Here is a 13,872-nt window from a genome sequence, read left to right on the forward strand (position 1 = left end):
CGATGGAGTTTCTGGGCGGGGCTTACGAGTGGGCGGAGATTTGAATCTTCTTACCAAATCTGTATTCCTTTCGTTTACACTTCATACAATACAATTTTACCATTGCAGACGATTTAATTTTGATTCCTCAGCCCTTCTTAAGGTCCTTTGTAAGCTCATCTCCTCAGTGGAAAGTGTAGAACAAAATGTAAGCCGCAGAAGATTGCACGTCTCTACTGTCCATCGCGCTCACCTTGTCGTCGTCATAGTTGAACCATCTTCCCATGTCCGGATTGCGACAGAAGGCTGTGTAGTGGCCGCTGTCCATCGTGCCGAAGTGATTGGACACGGCGTACAGCTGGTACATCTTCCGCGAGCGCTTCTCTGAGCGTGTGATGTAGGCGCTAAGGTCGAGATTCTCCAGTGGAAACTTCACGTTGGTCCGCTTCTTGCGATATGACGACGCCACGGTCATTTGGTCGGCGCAGAAGCGCTTCAGGTGGACGACCAGAATGGGCGGGAGCTTCGAGATGTCCAGCTTCTTCACGGCACTCCGGCTTTGCTTGCACGCCGGGCAGTTCCAGCCGGCGATTGTCTCGCCGTTGAAGTACATGTCGAAGCAGTTGTCCAGGTGGCACTCGCTGATGTGGCTGCTGGGCAGCTCGAGGCTGAGATTGGAGAAGCTGTCGTACGTGGCGCTCTCCTTGCCGCACTCCTTGCACTTCACCGTGCTCTTGATCTGGCCGTAGAACAGCCTCAGGATGACACTCTCGCGCGATTTGGTGAAGTCCAGCCACGCCTTCTCGCTCATGGGCAAATGATCGCGCTGGCTACTCGTGGCGATGGTCTGCAGGTCCAGGTGGAGCATGTCCATGAGGATAGTGAGGAACTCGTGGGCGTCCTGCTGCTCAAAGTCCCGGAACATCGCGTGGATCGCACCAACTGTGCACTTGAAGTGCACCGCCGAGATAAATCTGTACTGTCCACACCAGAGCGCCTCCACCACAGCCGCCAGCTCCTCCACGATGCGCCCCTTCGTCTTGCTGGCGTGGTTGATCTGCTTGCGGAACAGCCCGCGCAGGATGCACTCCTTGAAGCTGGCCGTGTTGCTGAGGCACTGCACGACGCTGTTCATGTAGCACGAGTTGCCCAGATTCTTCAGTCCGGTCAGGCCTCGCTGGACACTGCCCACGACCGGCGCCAAGTCCCTTACTTCCCGCGCGGGCAGCGCATGAGGCTTCGAGTCGCGATTGATGATCGGAATGGCATTCTCCTTGTTCTCCTGCAGCAACTTCTTCTGCTCTCTGGCCTCCTTCAGCTTCCGATCGCGCTCCATCTCAAGGCGCTGGCGTTGCTCCTGCAGGCGCATCTTCTCGCGTTCCTTCTCCTCAATCCTCGCCCGCGTGGCCGCCTCCTCCTTGGCAGCGATTTCCGCCTCCCTCTGCTTATACTCCGCCAATTCCCGCTTGATGCGCTCATTCTCAGCCAGGACGTCGCGCTCGCGGTTCTCCATCTGCATCATGGTGTAGATGAGCTCCTGCTCCTTCGCCTCGCGCGCCTGCAACTCCTCATCCCTGGCGAAAGTTTCATTCAACTGCTGAAAGCTCTTCTCCGCCTTCAGGCGCTCCTTCTCGATCTTCAGCCCCTTCTCCACCATCTCCTCCTGTTGCTCCAGCAAATCCTGCACGTGCTGCTCCTTCTGCTCGTACGTGAGAATCGCCGCAGCCTTGGAGCCACGATCCACGCTGGGCTGCGCCGAGAATTCCTTCTTCATCACGATATCCCCAATCGAAGGGTATTCAATCTCCTCCAGCGAATTCTCGTCCGCCGTCTTGGATGCCGGCGGCAAGGCCTTGGGATTCGTGGAGCACATCGGGTAGCGCAGGATGAAGTCCTCATAGCCGCCACTCAGCATCACGAGGTGAGAATAGGTCACGTCCGGATCCCAGATCTGCAGGATCTCCAGCAGATACCAGAGTGAAGTAGGCCGCACAGGAGTGCTGCCTCGGGAGCTCCAATCCATCAGCACCACGCACTTCCTGGCTGACCTGGAGTTCCACAGGATCTTCTCCTGCTCGCCCAGTTCGTTGTACAGCCGCCCAGCGGTCATGCCGGGCAGAATCACCTCCTCCGGAATGTTAAGGCAAGTGTCGTACATCAGTCGCGACGCTAAGAAATCCTCCCTGGGTCGGCAATCCAGCACTAGCACATCCTCGCCACCCTGGATCATAAAGAACAACTGCTGACTCGTGACACTCGTGGATTTCTCCGTCTCCATTGACGTCTCAGGCACTGGATTGGCTTCAGGTAAGTCCTCCTCCTCTTCATCACACTCCTCGCACATCCGCAGCAAATCGTACCTCTTCCTGAGGCTTTTCGAGAGGGCCTCCGTTCTGTCCAGCGCCTTCTTCTGCTTCAGGTTCGTGCCCAGCAGAGTCGCCACATAGTTCTTGTGAGTGAGGTAGTCTGACGCATTCCGGATTGACTGCACAACATTGAAGTACTTCATGTACAGCACGAAACTCTGCTCCTCATCGTGCAGATCATATTGCTTCTCCGCTTCCTCATACAGCTTCACAGCGGACTTGACCAGGCTGCAAAATGAACACAGAGAGTGAATAAAACACCCGGAAAAACCCTCGATGATGACTCACGTTTTCACTTTCTGCCTCTTCAAGTTCGGTACTGCGTACAAACTTGACAACTCCTCGAAGCTCTTGCACTTCAACTCCTGCAACTTATACGACATCCTGCTTCCGGGAAAGCCTGGCAAATCCTCTGTTTACAAACATGTAAAAAACACCCAAGAATCCTCTGACAAGACTTCAAGTGTGAGGTTATGCGCAGCAACTGTCACCTCCGGAGAAGTTCAGTGGCGGCGGGATTTGGCGATTAATCTAGGTTCCGCGCAATCCATGCAATGATACTGTATTCTTGGGCACATATGAAAATACTAAAAAATTTTAAGGAATACTCTGTTATTTCACCAACAAAATGAGGAAAGATGCACATTTTCTGAAGTCCAGAAATTTAAATTTTAGATTATGATATTTAATTGTATCTAAAACACACCTGAAATGTCTCTGGTTTTGATCAAAAATATACAATTTGAGCACAAAACATGCGCAGTGAATTTCTCACTGTTTCATCAATAATTCAAATGTCTATTCAATATTTTATTGTATTTTTAAGAACTTTTTGAAGAATAATGCTTCCTCTATTCTTATTTAAATAATCTTTTTAAGTGTGTAATCTACTTTGACGGTCTTCAATAGACTCGATAAGCTCTGTGATGCCGTGATGCCTTCATTCTTTGCTATTTTACAATTATGACGAATCAAGTAGGTTGATTGATTGATATTTATGGGAAAACTGCGTATATGGGATTTATGTGCGTAGTTGTCAAACGTGAAATTGTCTCTGTTCCAACCAATATTTCACTCTTTATTACAAATTTCAATTCAATAATTTATTGTAATATGTTTTTTTAAACACTTTCTTACACTTTTCCTTATTATTATCTTGTTCCTTCATTTCCCTATCCGCAGCTTAGGAGTGACAATCATCGCCATTAAAGACACATTTTTTTTTTGAAGGAAAAATTATTCTTTTCCACGTAAAAAAAAGTACAAAAAATTCTTATTTTCTCTTTCAATGTCCATTCTTGTAGTCATCTTCGTTCTCCACCATATTCGCCAAACTCCTGAGGGAATTCCTGATTTTCCCCGTGAGGAAACTGTCCACTTGTCCAGCAATGCCTATGATCTTCTTCACGTGTCCAATTCCCCGATTGACGCGTTCGCGCATCTTTTCTTCAGTTCCCGTTTTCGTCTTAGAGGGCTTCTTGAAGAGGCGATTGTAGGAAATGTGTCGCTTTTGAACTTTCATGCCCTAGAAAGAGGCAAGAGCATCAGTTGTGAGAAATGACAAAACCACATCACTTACCTGAGGAACGTAGTCAGGATAGTCCAACTCCTCATCTGAGTATATGTTCAGCTTCTCCGGCACTTCCTCGTAATCTACGAGAGACGGAAGGTCATCGTCGAACTCTCGGGAGTCTTCGTAGTATCCTTCTTCGATCTTATCATAGTCCAAGGGCTTGTTTTCCGGCAGCACAGGCGCAATTGGTTCCACTTCCTTTGCCGGTGGTCGAGAGAAGCAAACATCGGGCGAAGGCTTCTTTTGTGGCTTCACTTCGATTTCCTCAACTGGATCCTGAAAATCGGCGACTTCCACAATTGGAGCCTCGTCCTTCCTCAGCGGATACAGCAACTTTAGTCCTGAAATCTTAGGAGCATTCGATCCAAAACTGGGGAAGAGTGAGTTGAAAGGCTTCGCACCGAGAAGATTGAACTTCTTCGCACTTTCCGTTGTTTCTTTGGATTTGCCGAGGATGAAACTCTCACTGTCCTTGAGTGACTTTCCCAGCAAGGAGTTCTCCACCTTCTCCTTGGCTCTGTTAAACAACGATCCTTCGCCATTCGTCAGTGTTCGCAACAGAAGAGACTTCTCCACAGTCTCTTTGGCTCTAGTCAATAAAGATGACTTATCGTCACTTTCCGCGGCGTTGTTTGATTTAGCCATACTTTTGTCTTGCTGAATTGGCTTCAGGAGAGATGGATTTGTGACCTTCTCTATCAGTGTGCTTCCTTTCTCCTTCGCTTTGGCCAACAGTGAACTTCCATCTTCCTCCAGAGCCTTGAGTGAGGATTGCATTTTGCTCTTCGCCATTTCTAACAGCGAGCTTTCCTTCTCCAGGGGCTTCTTCAAGATCGGTCCTTCAATCTCCTTCTTCTCAATTAGAGTACCAATTTTGTCCTTCGCCTTCGCCACCAACTCATCTCGCTCCTGAAGCTTGCTCTCCATCCTGCCTTTGGCCTTCGACAGTAACTCACTTCCCTCCTGTTCGATGGTCTTCAGCGATGATCCGAGTTTGTCCTTGGTTTGTGCGAGGATTTGTTCGTTTTGCTGCAGCGAATTGCCCATCTTCTCCTTAGCTTTGCTCAGCAACTCACTTCCCTCCTGTTCGATGGTCTTCAGAGAGCTCCCAACCTTCTCCTTCGCCTTCAGCAGGAACTCATCCTTGTGCTGCAGCACACTTTCCACCGTATCCTTGGCTTGAGCTAAAATTGTCTCGCTAAGATCACTCGCTGTTGGTTTGACGAACTTCTCGAAGATTTCCTTGTCCAATGCCTTCAAATGCAATGCGGATCCATCGGCATTGCTGGGCTGGCTGGCCTTGCTGTTGCTCAACTGTGAGTCGCGAAGAAAGGTGTTTTCACCGGGAATCGCAAAAATCTGCCCAAGGAGAAAAGAGAATTTTACTGATCTGTATTTTCACGACACTTTTTCGCGCAAAAAGCCAACCATTGAGCAAATCAAGAGAAGGCAACTCAGGATGAAACAACTTGTGCATGATAATATGATAAATGTCCTATTCCACTTGATGTACTTCATTGTCTTTAACTGATAAATCCCGAACATTTTTCTAGCACACAAATCCGACAGAGCTTTCGTCTGAGGGATGCACAACTAACCGTTAGAAGAAGAAGCAGATGCAAAACTAACGCCTTCCTGTCCATCGTGAGACGCTGTGAAGCTCACAAATCGAAAATTGACACTGAATTGGAAGTGAAAAGTGCTGAATATTCTTCTCGATGCTCCAACATGTGCTTCTTATGCAATTTGTCCGCTGTTTACCATCAACGAGCAGGTGTTGATTGTTGTGACGACTCATCACTGCAAGTATGGTTGATTTTCTTCACTCCCACTTTCGCCTCGGCGAATATTTGTGCCAATTTATTTGGGTCATGAGCTGAATTTGTACTCCACATGCGAATAAACACCAGGAACTCGTCAATGGTGCAGTTTTGAGACGATTTGGCACATTTCGCATTATATGCAAGATTCCGGATGTGAGTGCACGCAAAAAACTCATTTGGGTCTCTCAGTCAAATTGATATGAGTCTAATCATAATTATGTAATAATGACTATCATTCATGGTTTATAAAATTGAAATGTTACAGCCGAATATTGTCACTTGATATAGATTAATAAATGGGAAAGTTAGGTAAATTTAAGCTTCTAGAATAACTCTTCCTTTATAGTAAATATAGACAAAATTAGTATTTTGTGGAAAATTTTGCTTTCTCAACAACTCTTTTGAATGCAAAATCAAGAAAGAATTCCACTCACCTTGATCCCTTCGCCTCAGTCATAATACAAATTGACGCATGTTATTGCAAACAAAATACCCTATCGAACTCTATGAGCTGCAGCATTCCAATGAATAGAAAACAAGCTGCAATGCGGAGGATCGCTGATAAACACTTAATTGGAATTTGATCTGAGAAACTTCCCAGAAAAGCGTATTAAATACACAGCACAAAACGACCTCTCAAGTGTGGATTCCCGTAGCTTTCCCCACAATTCTGATAACCGTTCAGTTCATCCTACAAGTTCATGGTCTGACCTCTGACTCAGGCCTCTTCTGGCGTTCGCATTAGAGATTGAGCATGTAAACTTTCCTTATCATGTGATGTGGCAAGTGTGTGTTTCAAGAGGCAAAAAGGCTTTTCAACAAGTCATGCACCTTTTTTCTTCCATTTACTCAAGATAATCATTTACAATTTGTTCCTCTGCTCCTTCACCACATCCTCGACCTTCTCAGAGAAGACCTTGGCTGTCTGTGCGGTGGTTTGATAGAGATCCTTGGCCACCTTCTCGAAGTTGCTGCCAACGACAGCACCCTCCTCCTTCAGCTTTGCGCTGAAGCGCTCAGTCTCCTGCAGAACAGCCCTCAGCTGCGTCTCGAACTTCTCCTGGTACTGCTTCGTGTCGGCAAAGAACTCTGGGTTTTTGCTCTCAATGTCATTGACAGTCTCTGTGATCTTGTCCTTCACCTGCTTCACGGCATCGTCAAAGGTGCCAGAGTGCTTCTGAGCCTACGTTGGAAGGTAAACCATGACTATTATCTGTTTGGGCTCAAGTGAGTTTCAACCAACCTCAGCAGTCAATTCCGAAGCAATGTCCTGCAGCTTGTTGGCATACTTCCTCGACTCCACGCGGAACAGATCCACCAGCTCATCCTGCGACTTCACGCCGAACAAATCCATGAAGGCGCTCTGGAACTTCGCCACCGCCTCCTCGGCGGCATTGGAGAACTCCGCGAGAGGACTCTTCGTGGCAACGTCAACCGGCGCCTCGCGACGAACCACACCGCCGCAGACGAACTGAGAAGGAACAGAGCACAGTCAGTGGGAGGTAAAGTGTGCAAGATCACTGTGAGATGGCATTCCACATGCGGAAAAGTACCTGCAGCAGGCAGAGAGAGAGAATGAGAATGCAAGACTTTGCCATGACTTCCACTTGCAACGATCACGAGAAACTGGCGAGGATGAGAGTAAAATGTGCCCTGGATGTGAACTGAGACTTGACTCGACAGGCACTGGCGTTTTTATAGGTAATCCAACCCTCAAGCTTAGTGTGATCATGAATCACATCCTAATAGAATCCATTTATTTTGCTTGTGTGCGAGGAGGAGGACAAAAAAGCGATTGTCGGAAAAGAGAGGGAGGAAAAATGGAGTAATATTGCTCTGTGCTTCTTATCACCAAAGTGCATTTACTTAAATGCCCATTGGTGGATTTTCTGATGTCTCGCTGTGTGTTTGAGTGTCTCCATGATAAGACCGAAAATATTTACAGAAGATTACCCAGTGAAAAGTCATACGATGACGCCTCATTGAGATTAAGACCTTAATTCATTGGATAGAGAGTCGGAGGCAGATTGGAAATGTGTGAAAAGCTTAAATTTGAGAGGAATCTTCAAAATATGATCTTTCTGTGGCTTTAAGCAATGTTTTTCGAAGTCATATCACTGCATTTAAGAGAGATTTTATCAGTGATTTCTGAAAAGGCAAAAGCGATTTAAATATTCATCAATGCTTTATTAGTTTTAGAATCTAAAAATATACTTATAAGACTCATAAAAAATGATTCAAAATACATTTTTGCATGGTTATTGAGTAAAATAAAATCTTCAAATGGTTTGATTTTAGTACCTAAAAAAGCTGTTTTCCCAATTAATCTTCTATTCATTGCAAATCCATTGTTTATCCAGAGTATTGCAAACATAAAAGGCTCAAAGTCTAAAGATTCAAGTGCATGAATCACGGAACGCGCATTCTCAAGGTGAATTGCAAAAGTGTCACCAAATTGCACTCAACTGTTGCGCTTTGAAGCTTCAACAAAGAACTTCATTGAAATTTATCCCTAGTGTGATTTTTCGCGATATGTTCACACTATCATTGCGAACAATTTTATGCCCATTTTATAGTCATTAAATTGTGAGTCAAAGTGTTATTCTGCCGCAATTAAGGCACTTTTTTCTTCACTTTTCTGGAGAAATACAATTTCATTATAATGGAAATTCGTCGAGTGAACAAAAAGAGCAGACACGAGAAGTCCTCAATGAATGTGCCAAATGAGCTTGTTACAAAAGTGTATTCTGAGTGTGGAGTTTTTAATTTGATGATTTGAAAAGCGAAACGAGAAAATTGCGAGTAAATTCGTATCAATTGGAGAAAAAAAATGTCATGAATGTGCGATTGTGTTGGGTGGCTTTTTCAGAATTATACTTCCTGTTGTAGCGAGCAAGTTGGGCGCATGAAAATATAGAGTGACTGTGCGCCCAATGAATCAGAAAACAGAGACAAGACAGAAGAATATTTGTGGAGAAAGTTGAAGAAACACTTTCATATCTCATTTCACTTTATTTTGATAACATTCCAAAGGACAAAGATGGCCTCAATCGAGGGTTATTGACAATCCGCATTGCATTTTATTCCCCTTTTTCTCGGGCACTTCAATGAGATATCGAAGGTGATAAATATATGTTATGCATAGATTGCAAAGCAGAAGTTTTAAGAGGTAGTGGTTGGCGCCGTGGCGGATTTCTGCTGTACTTTCTCCAAGAAGTCCTGACCAGTCTTCGCAATGTCCGAGCCGAACTTCTGCGCAGACTGAACGAATTCATTCCACGTGTCTTCGGAGAAGAAGTTCTTCAGCTGATCCTGGATTTGGTCCATTGAGGATTTGGCCTTATCCTCTGGCGTTTCGCGCGCAATGCGAGCACAGAGGACGATCTACAGAGACGGAAGATGGGAAGAGAGGGAGAAAGAGAGAGAGAAGAGATCAGGCAAGGAAAGATGCGCAATTCTTCCACCCAACAAATCATGCCAAAAACTCACTCAATCATCCAATTCACACCACATTATGAATTTACCTGCACCAAGCAGAAGACAGCAATGAAGATTAATCCCAATTTGGCCATTTTCACAGATGAGAAAATTGTGTGCAGCGCAGGAAAAAGTCAACAAAACACTCCAAAGTGCAAGATCACTCCACTGAGTTTCGACTGGGAATGAGAGATGTGCGTTTGGAGCTGATAGAGTCCAGCAACTTCGATCTCTGTGTGTTGTGGACGGCACAGCTTGAAGTGGGGATAATTCTTGGTATGCGAAAATAGTCCGGATAAGAGTATTTTCAATTGATAAAAGACAGAGTCACATTCGGTTAAATGCCTCGAATTTCCCCTCAATTTGATTGTCATTGAGAAAATTTCACAAACACTCGCGCACACAATCAATTGCTCACAATTATCAGGTCCGCGTGTCACATTATGATATCAGCGAATTTTTCCTGTTTTCCTGACCTCCGAGTCACAAGAGAGATTCATGTGAACAAAAAAAAATGAACCACTGATTAATAGAAGTAAGAAAATGTTAAAATTACTTCAATGCCGATAGAAATTTCTATGTGACAAATGCTCATCTTGACCCGGTGATTGCGATAAGACGGAATATGCTTGGTTTATTTACTAAACGGACTGTTACTTAATAAATTGTAAAATGCATTCAAATAAAATCTAGTCTAGAGATGATTGTGTTGTTCATTTACTTCTAGAACTGCCTTTCTGCCAAGGGGGCAATAATTTTACCTTCGTTTCATAAAATTTCCTCAATTTACTTAACGAAAAATAATCCTTAAAACACTTCTGTAAGTGCAACAGAGACTTTCAGACTTCTTAGGATACGTCGAAAGAGAATTTTAAAAGACAGTAATTATGGTGTTAATTTCCTCATCAGTCTCGATCACTGTTTTATTTTGTCCTTCTAATAACATTACTATGCAAAATAGTTTCCCTCCTTGGCTATCATTTTGTCAATTGATTTCTAACGTTAAATACTTTTCTCCAAGGTATTTCCTTATGCTTTTCGCTCAAGGGATGTGCGATAATGCAAATCACAGCATTTTTTATAAGTGGACTTTTCATCGCCATGTCGTCAATTTCAGTAAATGGATATCAAATATTAAGGTGTTTATTAAATGCACTTCCTCAGCACAAATGTTGCAACATAACAATTTCATGTCAAACTCGGAAAAGTGGGTCATTGGCATACATTTTCCTTCTATTGCGACGTATAAAAGGAACCTGAACACGGCGATTCTGTATCATAAAATCACTCAGTATATTTAGTCAAACATCGGGAACATGAAGTGCTCAGTGTTTGTGGCAATTGTTCTGTGCTTCTCAATCGTGGTGAACTTTTCTTTTTCTTCAACAGCAAATGTGCTGCGATTCTAATGCTAATTGATTATATTGTGATTCGTGCCAATTGCAGCTGTTCTGGCCTTTGGAAGGACGTCCTATCAGTTCGGCAAAGCTGGAAGCGCGCGATTTAAGTGAAAATGATATCAAAAAGGACATTCCTGTTAAGAGAGAAGCCAGTGAGCCTCAGCCAAGGACTATTTTTGAACTCTTCACCTCCATTCTGGACGTCTTGCAGTCGTTGACTGGATCATGGTCAGTGGATAGACATCGGATTCCTCGTAGTGATTCCAACTGGAAAAGATAGAGCGGGCTTTGCCCAGCTCAATCTCTGATATAGTCACACTACCGATCTTAGTTCATGTTTAGTTATAAAGTGTTGTTGCATAGTTTGTAGTCTGCTTAGAGGAGTGATTAATAAATTGGCTAAATTGGCTTTCGTTATGGTTCTTCTTGTCTTTTCAACTATCTTACAGAGGAAACTATCAAGGGGAAAACTGTGCCTTTCAATGGGATTGTAGTGATGAAAACTGAATCAATTATTGTGATGCTTCTGTACATTTTTATTGCTCGCTTGCGTTTATCATTGAGTGGCTAAGCTGGTCACAGATGGCTCAGAAGTCGAGATCAGGCATTGGCGCGGGGTAGATGGGGCCGTGATTGCATCCCTCGTGGCAGGTGTGCGAAACCTGCACCTCGGGCTTCTGGCACTTGGACACCCACACCTTGCCCTTGGGCTGCGCCACCTTGAACAGCACGGGCTTCGTGGCCACCTCCTTCTCGCGGATGATCACGGGCTTCACGATAACCGGGGAGCGGCTGTGGTGGTGCAGGATGACTGGGGGCTGCTTCACCACCACTGGTGGGTGGTTCACGACGATCTTGGAGGGCGGTGGGCGCACGACAATTGGGGGCTGACGGTGCAGGTAAACCTTCTGCTGCTCACGAATCGGCGTGTGCTCGGCCACCATAGGCTTCTCGTAGATAACCTCCTTCTTCTCATGGCACGGCGCCGGCATCTCGTGGCCGACCTCCTTCACCAGCTCCTCGTGATTGATCTCCGTGATGTCAGTGCCCATGCCATCGTGACTCCAGTAGTCTGGATATCCAGCAGAGGCGAACTGCGGAGATTACAAGCCATTTAGCCCTCAACCCAACACTTTACCACCAATTTGCCACTCACCTGAACCAGGACGACAGCCAAGAGGATACGGAAAGAGTTCATCTTGCACGATTCCTTGAGATACTTGCTGAGATGCTTTCAAGTTGTTGCTTGAGTGGAAGCTTGTGAACTGATGTCTTCCTCGACACTCAGAGCAGCTTAAATACAGATTTTTCCTCCATAACTTTGTTGACTCGACGCACTGCAGAATGCAAATAATCCTTGGAGAGCACAACAATATTTGGCACATCTCGGCGCTATTCATTTGCAATGCAAGAGAAAGAGAAATATTGTGGTGAGCTGAAGAAACACTTAAGCAATTGCATCAGCAAAATAGAGAAAATGTACTTATGCATAGAAATTTTTCACTAAGGTTACCATTCAGCAGTTTAAACAAAAATTTGCCTTGCGCGTTTTTTGGACAGTTGCTGAAAAAATGTGAACATTCGCAAATCATTTAGCCTGTCATTTACCAATGAAGATATGGATAATAAGGAGATCATAAGAAATTGCTCCCAGTTACGATATTTGGGATGCAGAGTTTTCAATTTTCAATTAAATGACAAAAATACACATTCAGTGTCGATTAAAGATTAAATGTTTTAATAGTATTTCATTCAATTTCAACATAAATAAATTCATCTCTTAAGTATCACAAAAACATATTTTATAACTTGCTAAAGGTATTCTTAATCAGATTTTCAGTAGCAATAGATGAAGAAAAACTCTACGAAATAACTTTCATAATCTGTCAAGAAAGTTCATCACGAAAATGTCGATTTTTATTTTCGCAAAGCTCTTCTAAATTCGCATTTTAAATGCGCATAAAATGTCATAAAACATTGGTTTAAAGTGAATTTTTCAAGGTATTTCAAGATATAATGATATATAAAGATAATAAATAATTCTTTATTTTAGAAATTAGATGATTTCCATCCAATATTCATTTCTTAGGATAGTTGTTCTTCAAAAACCTTGTAGAAGTTGAGCATTCAAAGGTCTGCAAAGAAAAAGAGGTTCCAGAGAAGCATAAGAAAAAGATTGTCTTTTATGTATATTTCTCAAGTTATTACTTTTATTTCTACAGCTCGAAGATGCATTCAAATATATTTTTAAATTACCCCTCCAAATTGTAAAATAGTCATATTGAGTGTATTAAATATTAAATTTATTTCAATCTTCAGTTACATTTCTCGAACAACATTAACAAATTCTCTCTCTCTCTCTCTTTACAATTTACTCTTTGTAATATCCTTTGCGGTCCTTGTTAAACTTGCTAGGCTCACTGTAGCTGCTGAGACTCTCCTCATCTACAATTCTTTTGAGAATGCCTGACTTGTTCTGTTGCTTCTTCGCACTCGGAACTTGCAGTTTGTTGCTGGTGCTCTTCGAAGTGTCATAGAAGATGCTCTGCGACATCGACGTCTTTTCCTCCTCCGCGTTCTCTTCGCCCTCCATGTCGAACATCTCCACTTTTCCCGCGTAGCCCATCTCCTCGAGATACCTGTCGAACTCTCGGTCCTGCTCCAGGAAGAGCGCCAGCAGACCCTCCTCATCGACAATGGCCTCATCGAGTTCCTCCGTTTTGGGGCTCTTCTCCTTCGTCTGCCTCTTCTGGTGGCTCTTCTCCTTGGACTGCACGAGCGTCTTGATGAACTCAATCACGTCCTGCGTCTGCTTGATGGGACTGTCGGTCAAGGATCCGTCCTCGAGACGCTGCGACGTGTGGAAGTGAGGATACTTCTGCATAGTGTCGTACAAGATCTTGTACTCGAAGCTCGGCTGCATTGCGCTCTCCACATATGGCGGGGGCAGGATCTGCAGGTTTCCCTCTCGTTCGAGATACTTGTGGCCGAGCTGATCGAAGACGTATCGCGGCGCGGCGCCCAGGATTGCCGAGTGATGAACGCCTGGAATGAAGCTTCTCGGTTCGCCGTTGATGAATTCAATGAATTGCGGCCGTGGTTGATAGACGGAGCTAAGGAGGAAGGCAGCCTGACAATGAGGACACTGACGATGGAGGGCTTGGCAGAAGGAGCAGGTCGATTCCTGGGGTGATCTGTTGATGCGATTGTCCACATTCTGTTCCGTCGTCATTTCCGATGCCACGTCATTCTGA

At 44.5% G+C, this 13,872-nt stretch overlaps 3 protein-coding genes across 4 annotated transcripts; all 3 read right to left on the reverse strand.

Annotated features, from left to right (window-relative positions):
* Positions 1 to 39: 39 nt before the first annotated feature.
* Positions 40 to 3,171, reverse strand: LOC132265561 (ubiquitin carboxyl-terminal hydrolase 8). Its single transcript, XM_059766275.1, has 2 exons — positions 2,634 to 3,171; positions 40 to 2,573 (listed from the first exon to the last, which is right to left on the reverse strand). Exons 1-2 carry the CDS (start codon positions 2,726 to 2,728, stop codon positions 164 to 166), a joined length of 2,505 nt encoding a protein of 834 aa, XP_059622258.1. The 5' UTR covers positions 2,729 to 3,171; the 3' UTR covers positions 40 to 163.
* A 372-nt stretch (positions 3,172 to 3,543) lies between these two features.
* Positions 3,544 to 6,475, reverse strand: LOC132255515 (uncharacterized). 2 transcript variants are annotated; one of them, XM_059751589.1, is made up of 4 exons: positions 6,176 to 6,475; positions 5,517 to 5,794; positions 3,925 to 5,277; positions 3,544 to 3,870 (listed from the first exon to the last, which is right to left on the reverse strand). In XM_059751589.1, exons 2-4 carry the CDS (start codon positions 5,559 to 5,561, stop codon positions 3,631 to 3,633), a joined length of 1,638 nt encoding a protein of 545 aa, XP_059607572.1. In that variant the 5' UTR covers positions 5,562 to 5,794; positions 6,176 to 6,475; the 3' UTR covers positions 3,544 to 3,630. The 2 variants fall into 2 exon arrangements, with proteins under 2 accessions (XP_059607572.1, XP_059607571.1); XM_059751588.1 differs by having other exon boundaries at positions 5,517 to 5,946.
* Positions 6,476 to 6,569: 94 nt separating this feature from the next.
* Positions 6,570 to 7,428, reverse strand: LOC132255517 (uncharacterized). Its single transcript, XM_059751590.1, has 3 exons — positions 7,295 to 7,428; positions 6,985 to 7,212; positions 6,570 to 6,924 (listed from the first exon to the last, which is right to left on the reverse strand). Exons 1-3 carry the CDS (start codon positions 7,337 to 7,339, stop codon positions 6,604 to 6,606), a joined length of 594 nt encoding a protein of 197 aa, XP_059607573.1. The 5' UTR covers positions 7,340 to 7,428; the 3' UTR covers positions 6,570 to 6,603.
* Between the last annotated feature and the right edge of the window lie 6,444 nt (positions 7,429 to 13,872).

This window comes from Phlebotomus argentipes, unplaced genomic scaffold (genome assembly GCF_947086385.1).
Source record: "Phlebotomus argentipes unplaced genomic scaffold, Phlebotomus argentipes genome assembly contig_5, whole genome shotgun sequence".
NCBI lineage: Eukaryota > Metazoa > Arthropoda > Insecta > Diptera > Psychodidae > Phlebotomus > Phlebotomus argentipes.